This window comes from Bos javanicus, chromosome 12 (assembly GCF_032452875.1).
Source record: "Bos javanicus breed banteng chromosome 12, ARS-OSU_banteng_1.0, whole genome shotgun sequence".
In the NCBI taxonomy this organism is placed as follows: Eukaryota; Metazoa; Chordata; class Mammalia; order Artiodactyla; family Bovidae; genus Bos; species Bos javanicus.
The window spans coordinates 22,764,642-22,786,621 of record NC_083879.1 but is presented as its reverse complement, the minus strand read 5'-3'; the positions used below and the strand labels follow the sequence as shown (position 1 = coordinate 22,786,621).

The 21,980-nt window shown below is 36.4% G+C and overlaps 1 protein-coding gene across 1 annotated transcript in view; it reads left to right on the top strand.

The window, feature by feature from the left end:
• Window positions 1–21,980, top strand: part of COG6 (component of oligomeric golgi complex 6) — a 53,816-nt gene that overhangs the window by 5,777 nt on the left and 26,059 nt on the right. The window contains exons 4-13 of the mRNA XM_061434713.1: window positions 531–589; window positions 4,103–4,214; window positions 6,055–6,137; window positions 6,501–6,571; window positions 9,555–9,648; window positions 14,714–14,842; window positions 14,920–15,011; window positions 16,472–16,536; window positions 17,605–17,696; window positions 19,127–19,244. Coding sequence (XP_061290697.1) covers window positions 531–589; window positions 4,103–4,214; window positions 6,055–6,137; window positions 6,501–6,571; window positions 9,555–9,648; window positions 14,714–14,842; window positions 14,920–15,011; window positions 16,472–16,536; window positions 17,605–17,696; window positions 19,127–19,244 — 915 coding nt within the window. The remainder of the gene's footprint in view (window positions 1–530; window positions 590–4,102; window positions 4,215–6,054; window positions 6,138–6,500; window positions 6,572–9,554; window positions 9,649–14,713; window positions 14,843–14,919; window positions 15,012–16,471; window positions 16,537–17,604; window positions 17,697–19,126; window positions 19,245–21,980) is intronic.

Sequence of the window (21,980 nt, the reverse complement as noted above, 5' to 3'; positions counted from 1 at the left end):
GATGGGGCTATCTCTAATCTTCACTAGAACCCTCTATGAGGGGTATTTTTTGTATATTGAGTTATCATTGACTTAGCTTACAACTTCATTCAGAGATTCCCTGGTAGCTCAGCACAGCCATAACTGAAGCCATGTTTTCCATCCTTCAACTGGCCCTGCCAGTGCCTCTGTTTCACTAAAAAGCATCAGGAACTGTTAAATTCCATCATGGTGACACCTTTTTCTTTCTTGTAAGCCTTATGTATGTAGTATTATGTGTGTATTGAGAATTCTGAGTTCTTCTTTTTTAACATTTATTTATTTTTCTTTAGAGGATAATTACAATATTGTGTTGTTTTCTGCCTGAGTCAGTTCTTAAATGTAGTATGTGAGCCTTAAAACATCTGTTTCAATTTTTTGGGCCTTTTTTATATCTTTGTGTTCTGGAGTGTAATCTCATTTGCTATTGAACTCCAGTAATTGGCAATGTTAGTTTTCTGAAGTATAATAGAATTGAAATGTGCTAATATTAGATATGTTTATAATTTTAGGCAGCAAAGGAACAGACGCAGGATTTAATAGTAAAAACCACTAAGCTTCAAGCTGAAAGGTAAGCTTTTCTTTATATAATCAATTCTTCATTAATTTGGAGATAATTCAAAAACTATAAATAACTTCAAAGCAGAGATAAAATAATCAAAAAAGTGATTCAAAAATGATACAAAATATGAGGTTTTAAGCTATTATCCAAGAGTAAAACAAATACAAACAGTGTTTAGGAACATTGATAGCTGGGACTGAGATTATACCTTTTTGGAAGTGATGATGTGTTGTTCGTTTGCTGTATAATTCAAAACAAGCAGTAGATTTTTAAATTTTTTAGTAATTGTATTATGTTTTTTCACAATTGCCTTTCATTTTTAACTTAATGATTATGTACGCTGCTGCTGTCAAGGTACAGAACTGCTCTGCCACCACACGTCTCTTTCCCATTGGTGCATGGACCATGATGAGGAAAATTGCACACTATGCTGAAGAGATGGTTGGGTTCACAGAGCAGTCAACTCTAAGGAAAAGCAGGTGTTGAATTTCTGTATTCAGAACTAAGCATGTGCCTTGAGCATCAGATTAGAATGTTTTTAGTATCACAACACATCTTTTGAAAGTTTCCTTGCAGTTAGAGACCCACCTGTGAATTTTTCTCTTATGTTTTTGTTGGCTGACGTGAGAACAAGTGTGGATTCAATTGAAAATTATGTCTAAAACCAAGAGAGAAACATCACCAATCCTGTATACAAAGTTTATTCAAACCCTTTCTGCTGCTGCTGCTAAGTCGCTTCAGTCGTGTCCGACTCTGTGCAACCCCATACATGGCAGCCCACCAGGCTCCCCGTCCCTGGGATTCTCCAGGCAAGAACACTGGAGTGGGTTGCCATTTCCTTTTCCAATGCATGAAAGTGAAAAGTGAAAGTGAAGTCGCTCAGTCGCGTCCGATTCTTTGCGACCCCATGGACTGCAGCCCACCCGGCTCCTCCGTCCATGGGATTTTCCAGGCAAGAGTACTGAAGTGGGGTGCCCTCGCCTTCTCCTGGCCTGAGTTAAATCTTTGTCTTGCCATCTTTAGTATGTAGTACAATCTCCTGTAACTAATTGTTGGTTTGATTGAGTCTCTTATCTACAAAGCTGAGCTCCTTGAGAAGTGACAGCCTCTTATTCTCTTTTTATGTCTCAGTGCAAAACACATTGTAGATTCAGTAAGTGATTTTGAGTGAATAAATATGAACTTTGTTTTTTAATATTGGTGAAATCACTATTTATTATGTATTTTTTTGGTGTCTTGGAAAGGCCCATCAGCCAGATTTCTCTCTGGTGAATGTTAATGTTTTTCTTTGAGGTGTAGTATGTTATAGTGGAAAGGATGTAGACCTTGAAGAGCTGAATTCTAATCTAAATCTTAGGTAAGAGCTCATTAGATTTTTAATCTTATATGAGTTCTTTGTTAACTCCCTCAGGCTCAGTTATCACATGTGAAAAAAAGGAATAATAAGCTACATTGCAGGGTTGTTGTGATGAATAAGTGATTTATATTGAGTGCTGAACACACTGCCTGACTTACCTCAAGGAGTACCACCCTCCATATCCCTCTCCGCTTTTTAGACAGAGATGTGTAGTCCATCTTGTTTCTTCATTGGCTTTGGCAACTAGAAACAGAAGCTATTCTGTACTTAATTAGATAGTTTTCCTCAGCTGTGTTGTTTATGTTCTCATTCTTTCTTATTTTTTAATAGGTTTTATTTTGATTGTGTTATTTGCTATAAACCTATATCTTAGGTTTTGATATTATAGCTTACATAAAAATATAAAAGCAATTTATTTTGTCAGAACATATGTGATACATATTCTTTTATTGCCCTATAAAAGGTTAGGAGAAGGCAAGAAAAAATCACTTTTTTCTGCTTCTCCTTTCATTTACATGTGTGAAACTTGAAGAAAATTACAGTTAGATTAACTTGAACACCTAGATACAGCTATTGTTAACAATGTGGTGTATTTTCTCTCAGTTAGTATGTGTGCATACTGAATTAACAGCTGACCCTTGAACAACACAGGTTTGAACTGCACAGGTCCACTTATATATGTGTTTTTTTTTTTTTTGTAGTCCTACACAGTCCACAGTGGGTTGGAGCTTCTACTCCAGAGGGCTGGATGTAATATATGCAGATTTTCCTCTGTACAGGGTAGGGTAGGAGTCCCCAACCCACACATTATTCAAGGGTCAACTGTGCTAGATTCAGTTAAAACATAATGAAAAAGTAAACTAAAGAGATTAATTTTCCTTTGTGCCTGGTAAATTGACTGTGAAGATAGATCCAAAAGAAACTCCCAAAAGATTTTCATTGAAATGGTTAATTTGTATAGTCTCAAGGAATTTTATGAGGTGTTATCATTAATTTAAATCCGGTATGATAATGATTTGAGCTTCTAAAAGTATAAAACAAAACATGTTAAGGTAACTTGTAGATATCAGTACTTAATAAGATAATTAAGGACATAGGTTTTTTAAATCTGTATAGATTTAAGTAGGTGATTTACATTGTCATTTGAGAAAAATAGAGCATTACTGCCACCTGGAGGACTTTTTCTTTTTAGCTCTTGTCATTCGGCAGGAGCAGTTGACATTGTGAACTTAAACCTGGAAACCCAAGAGTCCAAACAAAACAAAGATGACATGCGTTGTTCTGTCTGTTCAGATACTGTTTGTTCAGTTTCATTTGAATATTTTGAAATTGGAGAATATTACTTCCCTGTGAACACTATTAACGAAACACTTTAATTTTATTTGTATATCTTCAAATCTAAAATCTAGATGGCAGGAATGTTGAATTTCTGCTCATGTGGTTTGTATTCCTGACTTGCCTTTCGATTGTGACGCAGCTCAGTCCTGCAGGTCCCTGCAGGTTGAATTGCAGACTCAAGTGTGCTTTTTCCTAATGGTCAGCTAGTCTAAGTTGGCTGCACTCAGGTAATATAATTTGAAAAGATGTTTTTTGTTTGTTATGATAGTGTGCAGAAAAAGTGGCTAAGACAAAAGAGAGGAGTGATTTTTTTTTTTTTTTTGGATTAATGAAGAATTACAAGATGAGTTCTTGGCTTCAATTTCTAACCTAAAGTAAATAATAGGCTTGATTTTTGATTTGTTGTGTATTTCATGGACCAGCTTCAAAGGCTTAGAACTTTTTAGTGACTGAGAAGAAATTAATTGGCTTATGTCTCTCTCACAACTTTGTTACCATAAGGTGAACTATTCACATACATATAAGAGGCTAAGGATTTGTATTGCCTGTACCATTCATGAACTTATTTCCCCTTTTGCATAAAGGTTAGTTCATCATTTTACTGTGGCCTCTTACTGTGCCCTCTGCAGAGGTAGGACAATATCAGCTAATTGATCACCTACGTGCTTGATGAGCTGCTAGTATTTGAGGCAGAAATGAGGCTTCTGAAGATACTGAGACAGTTTCACGTCTTTGTCTTAAAAGTTATGAGAGAAGCAACTTGTTTTAAAGCTATGTAAAATGCATAATGTGCTTGATTTTCTGTTCCCTTTTTAAAAATATTACAGTCAAAGGTTAGAAATAAGAGCACAAGTGGCAGATGCCTTCTTATCCAAGTTCCAGCTGACTTCTGACGAAATGAGTCTTCTCCGAGGTACAAGAGAAGGACCCATCACTGAGGTATTTTTGCTTTCTGTTGAAATCACTTAAAGCATAGCAGTTACAGATGTTATAGAGAAATCACTCTTTTCTAAGGCTTTATTTTACCACCTAAATTTTTTTTTATTTAAAAATGTTTTTAAGCTTAGCAATTTAAGGTACAGATTTTAAATTATCTTATTTTTTTTAAAACAGTACGTGTACTTCTTTTTTGTTTTTTAGGAGTCAGAGTACAATAGGGCTTATAAGGAAAGCCTACATCACCTCATCACGTATTCCACTCCTTTCCATCTCTAAGTCCTTTGGCAACCATTTTCAATCTTGTTAATTGCTTCTTTTGTAGATTCTATATTCTGGACCTTTGGTGAAAAGGAGTATGCTTTGGTTATCCATGTTAACTATTTGCTATGGATGAGCTACCATGGACTAAGTAATTAGCCTCTCTCTCCACGGCTCCTTTCCCTCCACACATACATGTTCTCTTTTCTTCTGCCTCACAGTGCAGTTATATGGCATGTTCTGTTTACACTGCAGTGATGTTGCAGTGATTACATGTTCTTTCTCTCACAACTTTTGGTCTTTCCTGAGATTAGAAACTTCTTACCTTGTCATCTGATTCTTTTCTGAACCCATGCCATTCTTTCTAAAACTTCAAAATGCTAAACAACAAGGAAAAGTATCATTTCTCTTTTTTCCCTCTTGAAAATACTCAGTTTTTCTTGAGAAGAATCCTTCAGTGTCCTAACTGGGAGGAACTGCAAACCTGTGCCTGGGGTCTGAGGGCAGGAAGAGTTCCTGAGGGGGCCCAGGGAGGGGGCTTACTGAGTGACTCTTGATAGATGTCACCGTTATCTTACTGCCTGGGCTGGGATGGAACCCATCCCTTGAGTGTAGGGTGTTAAGTAGGTGAGAGAATTGTAGGTGCCTTACCTATTGGTATTTATTGCCCTTATAGTTTGAGGAACTTGGCGCATTTTAAATATGTGACATCACACCTTCCCTCCCCCCGCCTCAGCAGAAATAATCAACAGTATTAGGGATTTTAAAACATTAAAAAAGTTTTTTATTCATCAAAGAAAAATAACTCATCAACTGCTTTTCATGGTTGGAACACTATTGGTGGCTATCTGGAAACTAAGGCTCCAGTACCTTTTTCGAGAGGGAAGAAAAGCTGGGAGTTCAGCGTCAGTCAGCTCGTGTATGTTTATACATTCAGCTTTGCATTCTGCTCCTGGATGAGGGGCAAGAAAGGGTTATATGGTAGACACATAAACCATCATCTCCTGTGGTGATGAAGCCATGCTGGGCTTTCTGTGTCTTAGATACGTAATACATAGCATGTTTTCCTTTATGTTATAATCTTCAGGTTTACATTACTCTTTCACAAAACTGTATACGTCTTGAAGACAGAGATTTTGTCTTTATAAACTTTTAATCTCCACATCTTAGTACACTGTTTGGCACATATGTTTTAAAATGTGAATAATGGGCTTCCCTGGTGGCTTAGCTCATAAAGAATTCACCTGCAATGTGGGAGACCTGGGTTCGATCCCTGGGTTGAGAAGATCCCCTGGAGAAAGGAAAGGCTACCCACTCCAGTATTCTGGCCTGGAGAATTTCATGGACTCTGTAGTCCATGAGGTCGCAAAGATTCTGGGGGATGCGACTGAGCAACTTTCACTTCACTAAATATCTATTATACATTTTACAAAAATTTAGAGAAAGTTGAGATCAGTATAAGAAGGCTTCATTAGAGTAGGTAGAATAATTTCTTTTTCCTTTGTTATGATATTTCAATTTAGAGCAATATAGTTTTACCTGAAAACATGGAAACTTTAAAGTTACATTCTTAATTTTAAAGGATTTTTTCAAGGCACTGGGAAGAGTAAAACAGATTCATAATGATGTTAAAGTTCTCTTGCGTACAAACCAACAAACAGCGGGGTGAGTAGCCTTTTCAATTCATGACTGTATTGCCACTTGTGTTTCCAAAATTTTAAAGATTTTCTAGATTCTTAAAGTGTATGGCATTATGTGAAATAGAAGTTTAATCTTTATGTGTCTTTGGATAAACAGGAAGTTATACCCTGGTGTTTAGCATAAAACAGCAGTTGAGTATCTAAGTGATGGTATTAAAACTTGGCAAAGTTTATTTAATTATTAAAAAATTACTAAAAAAATTATTCCACAAAATGATAAAAAGTTAATAAGCTATAACCAAATCATTCTGTAATTAAAATAATTAGATTCTTAGATTTAGCTATTGGCTAAAACTTTTAAATAAATTATAATCGTTAATTTTTTTAGTTTAGAAATTATGGAGCAAATGGCCTTGCTTCAAGAAACATCTTACGAAAGACTTTACCGGTGGGCTCAAAGTAAGTGGTCTCTTTGATGCAGTCTAGATTCATGAATGCTTGATTTTATTTCACTTAGTATTTATTTGATAGCATATTTTGATTTTAGTAATAAAAAAATTTGAACATACTGTCTTTGTGTTTGCCTCATAAGTATCTACTATAATTCAGTACTATATATAATTAAGGATGGAAATGAAAAAATAATAAGGTCAGTATCTGTGCCCCAGATTATCTTAAAGTTGATTAGACATCCCTTGTTGTTAATGTAATCGTTAGGGTGAATTAATTTTCTGTTGCTGCTGTAACAAATTTATTTCAATCTTAATGGCTTAAAACAAAAGTTTATCATTTTATAGTTCTGTAGTCAGAAGTCACCATGCTAAAATGAGAAGATGTGCATTCATTTCTGGAGGCTCTAGGGAATAATCTGTTGCCTTGCTCATTCACTTTTTTGGCATGACTTAGTTCTTTGAGTCGGAGGACTGAGCTGTGAGTTTCCTTGGCTACTATCACAGGGTTTTCCTGCTTCTAGAGGCCGCCTGCATTGGCTTGTGGCCCCTTGCTCTATCTTTGAAGCCAGCAATGGGTAGATGGAGTCGCTTTCTCACTTTGAATCTCTCCTGCCTCTTCTTCCATCTCATATCTCTGACTTTTCTGCTAGCCTCTTCCACTTTTAAGACATAGATGATTACCTTGGACCCACTTAATGATCTGGGAAAATGTCCCTATTTAAGGTCATCTCACACGCTAGTAAAGTAATGCTTAAAATTCTCCAAGCCAGGCTTCAGCAATACGTGAACCGTGAACTTCCAGATGTTCAAGCTGGTTTTAGAAAAGGCCGAGGAACCAGAGATCAAATTGCCAACATCTGCTGGATCATCGAAAAAGTAAGAGAGTTCCAGAAAAACATCTATTTCTGCTTTATTGACTATGCCAAAGCCTTTGTCTATGTGGATCACAATAAACTGTGGAAAATTCTGAAAGAGATGGGCATACCAGACCACCTGACCTGCCTCTTGAGAAACCTGTATGCAGGTCAGGAAGCAACAGTTAGAACTGGACATGGAACAACAAACTGGTTCCAAATAGGAAAAGGAGTACGTCAAGGCTGTATATTGTCAGCCTGCTTATTTAACTTCTGTGCAGAGTACATCATGAGAAACGCTGGGCTGGAGGAAGCACAAGCTGGAATCAAGATTGCTGGGAGAAATATCAATAACCTCACATATGCAGATGACACCACCCTTATGGCAGAAAGTGAAGAAGAACAAAAGAGCCTCTTGATGAAAGTGAAAGAGGAGAGTGAAAAAGTAGGCTTAAAGCTCAACATTCAGAAAATGAAGATCATGGCATCCAGTCCCATCACTTCATGGGAAATAGATGGGGAAACAGTGGACACAGTGGCTGACTTTATTTTTCTGGGCTCCAGAATCACTACAGATGGTGATTGCAGCCATGAAATTAAGACACTTACTTCTTGGAAGGAAAGTTATGACCAACCTAGATTCCATATTGAAAAGCAGAGACATTACTTTGCCAACAAAGGTCCGTCTAGTCAAGACTATGGTTTTTCCAGTGGTCATGTATGGATGTGAGAGTTGGACTATAAAGAAAGCTGAGCACCTAAGAATTGATGCTTTTGAACTGTGGTGTTAGAGAAGACTTGAGAGTCCCTTGGACTGCAAGGAAATCCAATCAGTCCATCCTAAAGGAGATCAGTCCTGGGTGTTCATTGGAGGGACTGATGTTGAAGCTGAAACTCCAATACTTTGCCCACCTGATGTGAAGAGCTGACTCATTTGAAAAGACCCCGATGCTGGGAAAGATTGAGGGCAGGATGAGAAGGGGATGACAGAGGATGAGATGGTTGGATGGCATCACCGACTCAATGGACATGGGTTTGGGTGGACTCCGGGAGTTGGTGATGGACAGGGAGGCCTGGCGTGCTGCGGTTTATGGGGTCACAAAGAGACATGACTGAGCGACTGAACTGAACTGAAGGTCCATCCCCTTAATTCCATCTTCAAAGTCCCTTTTGCTTCATAAAATAACATATTCACAGGTTTCAGTGATTAGGGCTCTTGGGAACACCATTATTTCGCCTACCACAAGTGGTTTATGTATTTAGTTTTAAAATGTTTCAATAGTGTGTTAGTAGAATTACCTGTTAAAAACAAAGGAACATGAGGTCTTCACCTAGCAAAGGTTGGGAATTTCTGAACATGTCCTGTTTTTTGAACAGAGTAGACATTTAATCAGTATTTTGTAGACAGAATAATCAATATAATTTTACTAGTATGTATTAGTTACCCATATAAACATTCTAGCAAACTGCTTGAAGATTGCCCCTGGGGTAAAGAACTGGTGATGAATAGTTAGTATTCCCTTCCCTTCTTGACATTGCTGTGTGTATAGCAGTTATTCGGAGAAGGCAATGACACCCCACTCCAGTACTCTTGCCTGGAAAATCCCATGAATGGAGGAGCCTGGTGGGCTGCAGTCCATGGAGTCGCTAAGAGTAGGACATGACTGAGCGACTTCACTTTCACTTTTCACTTTCATGCATTGGAGAAGGCAATGACAACCCACTCCAGTGTTCTTGCCTGGAGAATCCCAGGGACGGCAGAGCTTGGTGGCTGCCGTCTGGGGGGGTCTCACAGAGTTGGACACGACTGAAGCGACGCAGCAGCAGCAGCAGCAGCAGCAGCAACATAGCTGTTATTTAGTGCATATTTGTTCATTGATTGGTTTCTTCAGAATTCTGGTTTCTTATAATAATAAAATATGTTGTATACCTCATAGCAGATGTGGTATATTGAAGTTAAATAGATATTTAAGCTTGAATGTTTAGTTTAGCAGCATTAACTAGTTTTTTATTGGTATGTTCTCTAGGCTTTTCCAAGCATTTTTTAAATGTGGTATTTAGACTCTGGTTGTACAATGGACATAATAAGGGCCTAATTGTATTTTAACCAGTGTTACAATGTTAACCCTTTTCCAGGTGAATGCAGAACACTGACACAAGAATCATGTGACATATCTCCAGTGCTAACTCAGGCAATGGAAGCCCTGCAGGACAGACCTGTCTTATATAAGTGAGTGACTTTTTCCTAATTAATAAAAAAGCAAATCTACTTTTTCTTTGGTAATTTATGTTGACTTTCAGTGTTAATCAAATTTATATACAATAGTTTGAGCAGTATAATAATTTACAGTGATATTTTTATCTCACCTGGGTACCACTGGAGCATCTGCCTAATTGCATATTCCATGCTATAGAATGCAACACAGATATGAAAACCAAGATGTCCCAATATCTAGACTGCCTCTTATTTATGCAGAGGTTAAGGTCTTTCCTGCATTCTGCTATCTCGTTAATTACCTTGGAATTGTATGTAACTAAAACTCCTGTATTAACACTGCCCTGAAAGGGTGAAGGTCACATGGACTAATAAATAATAATTACCCAGAGATGAGAAAAGAAGATTTAAAATTAGAATTCCATTAGTAGGATTCCAGAAAAGAAAGAGTTCAGGTTTTTAATCCTGTAAGTTATGGCAGCCAGGTGCTATGTGATAATGCTTTGGATAAGAACTTCATGCATTATTTACTTATATATTTTTTATTTTTCTGTGTTTTAGTTTTCTTTTACTTTTCAAGTCCTTTTTTTGTCTTCAGTCTTTAAACTTTTTAGTTTGTGTTGGGGTATAGCCAATTAACAATACTGTGTTAGTTTCAGGTGAACAGGGAAGGGACTCAGCCATACATACACATGTATCCATTCTCCCCTAGGCCTCCCTCTCATCCAGGTTTGCATGTAAAATTGAGTAGAGTTCCATGTGCTGTACAGTAGGTCCTTGTTGGTTATCCATTTTGAATATAGCAACGAGTATATGACCTTCTCAAACTCCCTAACTACCCCTTCCCCCTCATCAACCATAAGTTCATTTTCTAAGTCTGTGCCTCTTTCTGTTTTGTAAGTGAGTTCATCTGTTATCATTTCTTTTTAGATTCCACATATAAAGGACGTCACACGCTATTTCTCCTTCTCTGTCTGATTACGTCACTCATATGGCACTCTCTAGGTCCAGCCATGTTGCTGCAAATGGCGTGATTTCTTTCTTTTAATGGCTGAGTAATAGTCCATTGTAGATATGTACCACATCTTTTTTATCCGTTCCTTCAAATCCTTTTTCATTTTTAATGTCTGGAATAGTATGAAAATGGGAAGACCAAGTAGGGAGTTAAAATTGGGGAAACAGAAAGCCAGAGAACTCATGCATTCAGTCCTGCTCTGAGTCATGTCTTTTATCTGCTTCTATATTTTTAGAAGATTTCCTTCTTACTCTGTTTTCTGATTAGAACATTACTTGTTCTGTGATAAGATTTTAGAACACAAATGCTGGGACTTGACAGATACATAAAATAATCACACCCCAGTGTTACTTACTGAGTACTCACTATATGTTAAGCACAGTTCTAAGTGCGACAGGCTTACCATCAATAAAACATCACCTTCAACTTGCTTTACTTTATGGAACCAGACGTAAACAAATCCACTTTAGCGTATACATTAAGTGCTTTTCTAAAAGTCAAGTCTCAAATGCTTTGTGGCTCAAGTAGTCTGTGGTGGGCAAAGGGGTGTACATTAGTGAAAGTTTCTTCCGGGAAGTAGGTATAAAATGAGTTCTGAAGGTTGATAAGCATTTTCCAAGATGAAAAGGGAGGAGAGAACATCCCAGATGTAGGGAACAGCAGGTGCTAGTGCATGGGTTGAGGAGGAACATGTACCTCTAGGGACTCGCAGAAGCTGGTTGCTGGGTTAGTAGCAGGAGCTGGATCACAATAGATCTGCATGTTGTACGGGTTCCTGGGATAAGCTGATGCTCATTATTGACCATCGGCTCAGTGGATCTTAGCGTCTTTGAAATTTCTTTCCCAGTTTTTTCACTGTAAGGTATTGGTGTTTGGTTATGATTATAGTACCTGAAACATTTGGTGCTTGTTTAATAATGTGTAACAGTGTCCACAGATTCATATTTGTTCACAAGGTTATTTTTTAAAAAGGCCTTCAGGTATTTTGGGCCTCTGAAAAGGTCAGCTGACTTCTACCATATAAATGTATTTTTTCTAAGTTTTGATTCTTGATCGACACTTGGAAAGGAGCAGTATTGCATAATGGTTTAAATGGTGGGCTCTGAGTTAGACTGGGTGTTTTTTTTTTTTTTAGATTTTTTGATGAACCCACATACCTTTATAGGCTTCGGTTTTCTTGAGCTGTGAAATGAGGATGAAAATAGTGCTTGTCGTGCTGGGTTGCTGTGAAGATTAAAATTGGAATGTTCCCATAAGGTGTTGAGCATCATGCTTCACTCATCACAAAGTACTGGCTATTATTTTTATTTTGAAAGCAGATAAAGTGGAAAATTTTCAGCTAAAGAGAAGTGTATTTAAGGCCTACCTGACAGCAAGGCAAAATGCTTGAGAGACAATAGAACTGAAATAGGCAAAGAAGATGTATCTTCACAGGAAACACAGGGGATGGGGGCCATAGTGCAGTGTGGATGGTTCAACACTTGGATGTTGAGTGCAGAAGAAGGAAGCTTTTAGTGCCAGTTAAGTACCATAAGATGAACACTGAAAAAGAGAAATTTGGCCTTTCATCTTAAGTAATCACCTCTTTCAAAGTGGTGGTTTCTTAAAATTTAGGGAAAAACTTTATAATGTATTATGTTAACCACCAGATGGCACTATATGAACTTGATTTAAATAAAGTAGAGAAGCTACCCAAACATTATTGGGTCTCAAATGTATAGGTATCACATTTAAGAAAATGTCAGTTATTGAAGTCTTTGGGGAAAATTGCCGTACTCAGATTTTGTTAGGTCTTATATAACTGGAATGCTAATGCATTATTAACTTTTAATACATCAATTACAGAAGTGTTTTCAAAAAGAAATTTATTCCAAGTAGAAATGGACAAATTGATGTTGTCTTCTTTACTGGTAAACCATGTCAGTTATTAAAGGATATAATAATATATACAATGCTGATTTTTTTTTATTCTTTAATTGTTGTATTTCTTAGAAAGGCTTTTACGTTATTCTTCTATCTTTTAATTTTTTTGGACAAATTTTTTTCATTTTATTTGCTTTTTGACCAGAATTTTTCCTTTTCTACTATGGATAAACATAAAAACTGGGGATTTTGATTTTTTTTTATTTTAACTAGAGGCATTTTAGAATATTTACATAATTTTGACATTCACTTTTATAAAGCTACATTTTCAGTTTTTGACCTTTGTTGGAGAAGAATCTCTTTTTGGTCAAGGAAATTTTCTTTTGTCTCTGGGAAAAGAGATTTCATGTCTTCAGATATCACTGAAGGTTCATTTTAGCTCATGCTCTTCTTGCTTCAAATTATATCTATTGCAGGAAAATTTAACATTAATGTTAATGTTTATTTATATTTTATAGTAAAAAGGTTAGATTCTGGTGTTTGTCAGACTTTTAAAATTGCCCCTCCCCGCATTTAAAATGCCAGTGGATTCAGTGGTTTCTGATATAACCTGTGGCCACAGTGAGTAGTCCTAGAAACAGAAGTTACATTGTTTCTGTTTATTATGCAGTCATTTGGGTCCCCAGGGGAAGATTAGGTTTACATATTTAAAAAGTTTGTGAATTTTGTTCTGTCATAAATCTGATCACAAGTCACTTCATAGAACTGATGGTCTTTAAAGGAAGGCATTCTGTACCCTAAGCATTTATATTTTTAAGAGCATGAGGGAAGAAATAGAAATAAGCACCTTGGTTCTAATTTGTTAAAAAAAAAAAACAGAGTGAATGTAAAGCAACTGTGCACTTTTGCAAAACTTAGCTTGATAACTGCATTTTCATCTTGACGTATTGCTGGTATGTCACTGCATGGAATTTCAAAACCATTTCCTTTTAACTAAAACCAAAAACCACACACAACCATGATCTGGTTACTGGTACATATGAATGCTCAGAGTCCTAACAATTTATTGCTATTGATTGCTTTACTACACTTTTATTTAAAAATATGCCCCCTTTCTAGCTTTCTTCTGTTAAAAAAAACAGTGGGTTTTTCATGAAATCAATAGCATATTAAAGAAAGCAGTGTAGCCTGAGAAATTCTTTTGAAAACTTTGGTGAAATTTTTATAATTTTTCTTTATAGTAGGGTAATGAAATAATTCTCAACATTTAGTAGAGTACTGTTCAGAGATGTAAAAGTTCATGGATCTAGAATCTGCTGACATAGGACTACGAAAAAATAGTTTGTCTTCCTGTGTACCTTTAAAACAGAACTTTGAGTTGGGCGACAGTGGCGACAGAGAGAAACAAAGGCCGATTCTAGTCAAGGAAACAGGGACTCTTGGTACCTTTAAGCCATCCTATCATTTGACCCCAAATGGTCTGATCGTCCAGTTCAAAATCTTTTTTCCCTAAAAATTTCCTTAGCCTTGAAAGTCTTCTCTCCTGCCCCACCAACTGTAATTGATAACTTGTAAATATATGTAAAAGAAAGTATTTGCTCTTAAGGCATAGCTGGTCAGTAAATTCAAGTAGCATGTAATATGTTTAACATTGGAGTCAAAATAAGCTTTTAAATACGAATAGTATATTTTGGTGGTATTTGGTATAATTTGGACAAATTTTGTTGGTATTGTAGTAATATACATGAGAGTTTTTTTAGTGTAGCAGGAAAAGTCTTATATTTTGGATTACAGAGTTCTAACTGTAACCAGCCTCTGAGAACCATATACTAGTCCGCCTGTGTGCCGTGGAGTGTCATGTTTTGGACGAGGGGTGGGACAGGACAACCTGTAGAGTTCAGGGTTTCCAGCTTGTCTCAAATTTTACTTTTACCAAATCCCCTGCTCTATCCTTTATTGCCACAACCTCTGTTACTGATTGTAAATCCCTGCATTCCTTCTTGGACATAAAAAGATGCACCTTAGGATTGGATTATCACTATGATAAATTTATTTATTAAATATTTTTTGTTTAAAGCAGTATTGCTTGAGAGAATTGTGTAAAAAAAGGTGTTAGATAGCTTATCTGAGAAAGTGCATGAATAGTTTGATATAGCCATTAGGAAGAAAAACAATTGTTTGTTAATAACCTGTCTCTTCTAGGTATACCTTAGATGAGTTTGGAACAGCCAGAAGAAGTACAGTGGTTCGTGGATTCATTGATGCTCTTACAAGAGGGGGCCCAGGAGGTACCCCTAGACCCATTGAAATGCACTCCCATGACCCTTTGAGGTATAAGAGCAGACAGTATTGGGGTATTCAGTGTTTTTCTAAAGGAAATTTTCACCAACATTTAGTTTTTCCATTAGATACGTAGGAGATATGTTGGCTTGGCTCCATCAAGCTACTGCTTCTGAGAAAGAACACCTCGAAGCTCTTCTGAAGCATGTAACTGCACAAGGTGGGTCAGCCGGCGGCTCCTGCTCGTCTGAGAGGTAGCACATCACACAGGATGTCTCTGTTTCTGTTCTCGCTGCTGTTTTTCGTGGAGATAAACTCTTTACCCGAGGTGGTTCAGTAAGCGGCCTAATTAGTCTTCCTTTCTCTAGTTTCCCTTTTCCGGTGAATTCCTCTCCATCACTTTAACTGATAACATTTTTATACTGGACCTTTGGGGCCTTCCCTAGTGAGCCAGGACCCCTCTGCTCCGCTTTCAAGGTGCCTCTGGAGTGCCTGGTGTACGTTGTCTCAGATCTTGTACAGCACTATCCTCTAAAGGCAAAAGGGGATGTTGTCTCCGTGTTGTCTGCAAGCACACAGACTCAGTGACTTTTCTTAAGGTCATGAAGCTCCTTCTTCTTTCTTTTCTATTAATACTACTCAGCCCCTTTTTTCATTCTCATGCGACTGTTTCACAATTTTTTGAATAATTGCCTATGTACTGAATGTACTTAAAATTTTTGTCGTAATTTCAAAGAAGAAAAATGATTATTTTTGAGTTGCTAACATCTGTTTGCAGAATTTCCAGTCTTTTTAGTTGTGACTATCTTGAGATGCCTGTGATAGACGGGGTTAGTGGATAATTAAGATGTTCTGGTTTTGATAGGAAGGGAAGGGACGTGTTGGGAGGGGTGTCACTTGCCTGTCTTGCATGGCGTGGCCCCACACCATGCTGGTTCATCAGGTCATCTTCCAGGAGAGGCCAGTGTGCAAAGGGGTGCAGGACTCAAGCTCCTCATTGATGCTGAGACTAGATTCAGCATCTGTGATAGACTGGCACACAGTCTGCACTGTTTAAAGTTGTTTTCTGTTATCCTCATAACCCAGTTTAAAAGAATGTATTTCTTAAAAGCTGTTAGTAAAGTATACATGAGAGGCTGCCTTAAGAGGCACGAAGAAAATAATTGGAGTTAGAAATAGGTTCTTCCGTGGGAATGGCAGGAATTCTTCTAAACTTCAGTTTCTCCATCTGTGAAAATGAAGGTGGTTACAAGCTGTACATGTCCAAGTACACGGTACAGACCTTGGGAAGTGGTCAGTAGTTAGTAAATGTCAGTTTTTCCATTAAATTGTAAGGTGTGTTTTCCATCTTATACCTGCAGTTTGTGTGCTTAGTACATCTGCCTAGAATAAGGAGTTTGTGGAACAGATCCTAATACATCTACTCATCACCTCCTTCAGTTAATTAATTTCACAATCTTTTTTCATTAATCAGCCGTCAAATGAATTGATAAAGCTTTAGGTTCAGATATTAATATAGTTAGTAATATCCTAAAAGATATTGAACTTAATAAAATACCATTAATGATTATTTTAAATGTTTATCATTAATCACAGATATTAGTGTTTGTTGTTTTTTTTGTACTTCTGTGAAACAGTGCTATATGAAAAAAATTTCAGTTATGTTATAATTAACCGTAGGTGTTGAAGAAAATATTCAAGAAGTTGTTGGCCATATCACTGAGGGTGTGTGCAGACCTCTAAAGGTAAAATACTTTGATATATTATATAAAATATTTTATATATGTTATATGGTTAAATTATTGCCTTATTTGGAGTTTAAATAAATAGCCACTTGAGCTGTAATTTTGTCAAATTAACACATTAATGTCAGATAATAAAACATTTTAAAATAATCATTGCCAATTTTCTATGCAAGGTTTTTGTATACTATTACATGTATTTATAATGTAAAATATTTTAGCAGATCATGTTCATTGGTATTACGACATACTCCAAAATCTAAATGCTTTCAAAAGTGTTTATTGAACATCTCCTACATATGTATTATTCTTCTGAGTGCTGCAGAGATGTAAAGGGACTAGAAAATACAATATCTGTGTTTAGAATCTAATTAGAAAATAAGAAGATATAATGTTTTCTGCAGCTTAAGCATAGATGTAGTGTAATATGTAAGTAAGCACATTCAGTGTAGTTTAAATTGTATTTGTTAGTTAGGGAATGTGAAGTAAGGGAAAGATTAGTGAAGGATGGATTTTAATTAGAAAGATTCCCGGTAGTTAATCTTGAGCATTTCAAGTTAATTTTGAACTAGAGCTGAGATACTGCCCTGGTAGTAGTATAATTAGACAAATATGTTGGAGCCAACTCAAGATCCATCCGCTTTCCTGTTCTCTAATTAATATTAAAAGAAACTTGGTTTAGTTGTTTAAAGGTAAAACTTTTTTCATTTTTTTCCCCTTACTATTGGTTCATAGAGCAGTACCTTTTTACTGATAATTTTAGGCATGTAATTTTAGTTCAGTTTATTACTGAACTAAATTCCATTATATGCTGGTTAGAAAAACCTCAAAATGATCTCATTGTATGGATTATTTCTGATAGCGTTGCCTTGAGCCAAATTCTGTAGGTAATGGATCATTTGTTCATAGAGTATACCTGTGTTAAATTTTTTGTGTTGTTACTTAAAGAAGTTTGTGATTTCTATAATCATGAAATTTAATCTCTTTAATGCTGTTCACACCACATGTGATTAATGAAGAAAAAGTTACACTTTTAAGAAATGTTTAATTTTTTGTCACATGTTTTAATAGGTTCGAATTGAACAAGTAATAGTTGCTGAACCTGGGGCAGTTTTATTATATAAAATTTCTAACCTCCTCAAATTTTACCACCACACAATCAGGTAAGTGGAATGGTTAAATGTGCTCATTAAATCCCATGTCGTACTTCATTTCCGTTGGAACACCGTGTAGTATTTGTGTGTGTGTGTGTGTTCTATTTGCTGACTAAGTGTAAACTAGTAGAACCTCCACACCATGTGAGTCAGTATTTGCATATTATACATGTTGTAGTTTGAGTCCGTTATTTCCTTTTTCCTTTCTTTTCCAGGTGTAACTGTACACACACACTCACAAACACACATTTGCACTCGCACAGCTTATGTAGCAGTATAAGTCTATAATAGAAGTATTTTTTGAGTCCTTCTGTATTCGAGATCCATGGCACTTAAAGCAACTCTATATTATACTCAGAACAGGGCATAATTAGTAAAATGTCCTATTCTGGATGTAAATAACATAAATTCTTCTTTAACATTTAGTTTTCCATTAGTGGTAAAACAGAATCATAGCTTTATCTTCTCTAAGTAATATTAATAGCTATCTTATCTTCTCTAAATTAAAGTGATTTTATCTGATTAGAAACCACTTACTTATCTAAAATACAATCTTTAACTCCAAAATTTGCATTCATTTCACGATGCATATATCTTTTGACAGCATATGTACACTTGAGCCCTATTGTAAATGTAAGACCATGTTATATGTGAGTTGTGGTAAAACAATGGTGTTCCAAGCTATATTTTTGATAGTCTATTAAAAAATCATTTTAGATGACTTTTTATAAGCATGCCAGTATCAGGAACAGAAGAATCACTTTCAGTACATGAATAGAATAAAATTGCAAATTGTTTTATATACATGGTTGTGTTACAGTCTGCAAAAAATGAGAAACCCCACTGGACAAGTCTAAGAAATATCCTTGTAGGAGAAAATTGAGAATTATAGGATGTATAGTAGTTATTTAAAAATGTTACCAAATTTTTCATGATTATTTTAAATATACTTTTTTGGCAGCTGTATAATCATAATACTTTATAATTTGAAGATGTGTTACTGATATGGCATAAGTTTTATTTAAAAAAGCTCAGTATTAATAATATTTTCTTTATAGAGCTACTGATGGAATGGCTTCCTTTAAATTAAAAGCAGATCTTCTTTTAATCTTCAGATAATCAAAACATGCATTTACTGTAATAGCGGAAAAATAGCCACATGGATTTTTGCATGCTATAAGGGTTTAGTCTAACCCACTGCTTTTCTAAGAGATCATGAGATATTGAAAACACTGTAGTTTGCTTTCATTTGTTCGTCACCTAACCTAAAAGAAAAAAAACTCATTTCTGTATGAAACTAGAGTAATTGTTTTAGTTCACAGGTTATATTCTATATAAAAACTTTTATTTAAATCTAGATCTTTTAAAAGAATTCTACCCAGTTATAGAGCTAAATTGTTTAGACCTGCTTTGCAACCAGAAATATTCTTTGCTTTTAGTGGCATTATTGGAAATAGCGCAACTACATTGTTGACTACCATTGAAGAAATGCATTTGCTGAGCAAAAAAATATTCTTCAACAGCTTAAGTCTTCATGCCAGTAAGTTAATGGACAAGGTATGTTTGAAAAATGCAATTCTTATACTGTGTGAGTCTTTCACATTTAAAAATGCTGTTTTACTGTTTTTACATTGGGGACAGTTTTTTTTCCCATTTCATTTAGTGTTCTCTTGAGTTCTTCCTATGAACAAGAAAGTCCATTTCGGGATGGCTTACTGGATGTAGGCTTATAGTCTGTTTCTGGAACAGTATAACATCGAGTCATAGTTGGAAGTAGAATCTCAGAGCCCTAGTTTTACTACCATTTTCCAATAACCCACAATTTGTAATTAAAGCAGACTTGCTGTGTTTAATAGGTCAGAACTAAAATGACATACAGATTGAAAAACTGGGGCTTTTAATAAATACTTTTTCTAAACAGCTGGCATATATTTTTACACTGGTGGTCTAGCTTTTTCCTTATGGAATTTATGTTCCTTTGAGTTATATACTACAGTTATGAAACAAGTAGGATAATAAAGAATTCCATAAAAGCAAAGAAAAAAAAAAGAAACAACAAACAAAAACCTGAAAGAGTTCTGTAAGAGCTAGTATTTTACACTGAGCATTGCGTTGTGCAAAAGTAAATTGGTGCGACCTTAGGGAATGGGTTTATAACAGTCAAATCCTTCTTTGTTTTTGTTTCATTATTAACGACTCAGGTTTTGCAGGGATGTATCACAGTCACCATTTTTGTTTTAAATTATGCTGCTCTATCCAATTGCCTGGTTATATTAGACGCAGGTTTGTAGTATGGTGTTGAGCAGTCAGTAGCAATCCAGTTTAGAGGCCCTGGATTTTACATTCCTAAGCTGAGGGAAACTTTTAAGAGTCTACTGTCTGACCCTAACATAGGATTCAAATTTTCTGGAAAAGCAGCATGAATTTGTGGAGATGAAGTATTTCACTTATGTGTTTTCCTGTATCACCAGAAGTTTACTAACAGGTAGTCTGTTCTTGTTTTAGATATAGTTATATAAGTTATTATTTAGACACAATTTTTCTAAAATCATTCATCCATGATACAAAATGTTGCTTGCTAATGAGAGCACAAGGGCAAACAGTGAAGGTCTGTTGGTCTCAGATTGCTCTTCCATTCATGGAAAATAGTCTGATAAATCAGTGCTTACTGTAGAATCACTTGTTTTATGGAAGACATCCCCAATGTGTTATGTTGGCACGTGAGGGAAGGGTATTAGTTTAGCTCAGTCACTCAGTCATGTCCGACTCTTGGACTGTATGGACTGCAGCATGCCAGGCCTCCCTGTCCATCACCAACTCCCAGAACTTGCTCAAACTCACTTCCGTTGGGTCTTGATGCCATCCAACTATCTCATCCTCTGTCGTCCCCTTCTCCTCCTGCCTTCAATCTTTCCCAGCATCAGGGTCTTTTCCAATGAGTCAGTTCTTTGCATCAGGTGGCCAAAGTATTGGAGTTTCAGCTTCAGCATCAGTGCTTTCAATGAATATTCAGGACTGATTTCTTTCAAGATTGACTGGTTTGATCTCTTTGAGGTCCAAGGGACTCTGAAGAGTCTTTTGCAACAGCACAGTTTAAAAGCATCAGTTCTCCGGCACTCAGCTTTCTTTACACTCCAACTCTCACATCCATACATGACTACTGGAAAAACCAAAGCTTTGACTAGATGGACCTTTGTTGGCAAAGTAATGTCTCTGCTTTTTAATATACTGTCTAGGTTTATCATAGCTTTTCTATGATAGCTTTTAATTAAAAGGAGCAAGATCTTTTAATTTCATGACTACATTCACCATCTGCAGTGATTTTGGAGCCTCCAAAAAATTAAAGTCTCTCGCTGTTTCCATTGTTTCCCCATCTATTTACTGTGAAGTGATGGGACTGGATGCCATGATCTTGGTTTTTTGAATGCTGAGTTTTAAGCCAACATTTTCACTCTCCTCTTTCACTTTTATCAAGAGACTCTTTAGTTCCTCTTTGCTTTCTGACATAAGGGTGGTGTCCTCTGCGTACCTGAGTTTATTGATATTTCTCCCTGCAATTTTTATTCCAGCTTGTGCTTCATCCAGCCCAGCATTTCTCATGATGTACTCTGCATGTAAGTTAAATAAGCAGGGTGACAATATACAGCCTTAATGTACTCTTTTCTGAATTTGGAACCAGTCTGTTGTTCCATGTCCAGTTCTAACTATTGCTTCTTGACCTGCATATAGATTTCTCAGGAGGCATTGTAAGGTGGTCTGGTATGCCCATCTCTTTCAGAATTTTTCAGTTTGTTGTGGTCCACACAGTCAAAGGCTTTGGCCTAGTCAGTAAAGCAGATGTAGATGTTTTTCTGAAATTCTCTTGCTTTTTTGATGATCAACGGATGTTGGCAATTTGATCTCTGATTCCTCTGCCATTTCTAAATCCGGCTTGAACATCTGGAATTTCACAGGTTATGTACTGTTGAAGCCTGGCTTGGAGAATTTTGAACGTCACTTTGCCAGCGTGTGAGATAAGTACAGTTGTACATTTGTTTGAACATTCTTTAGCTTCGTCTTTCTTTGAGATTGGAATGAAAACTGACTTTCTCCAGTCCTGTGGCCACTGCTGAGTTTCCCAAATTTATTGACATATTGAGTGCAGCACTTTCACAGCATCATCTTTTAGGATTTGAAAGAGCTCAACTGGAATTCCATCATTTCCACTATTTTTGTTCATAGTGGTGCTTGCTAAGGCCCATGTGACTTCGCATTCCAGATGTCTGGGTCTAGGTGAGTGATCACACCATCATG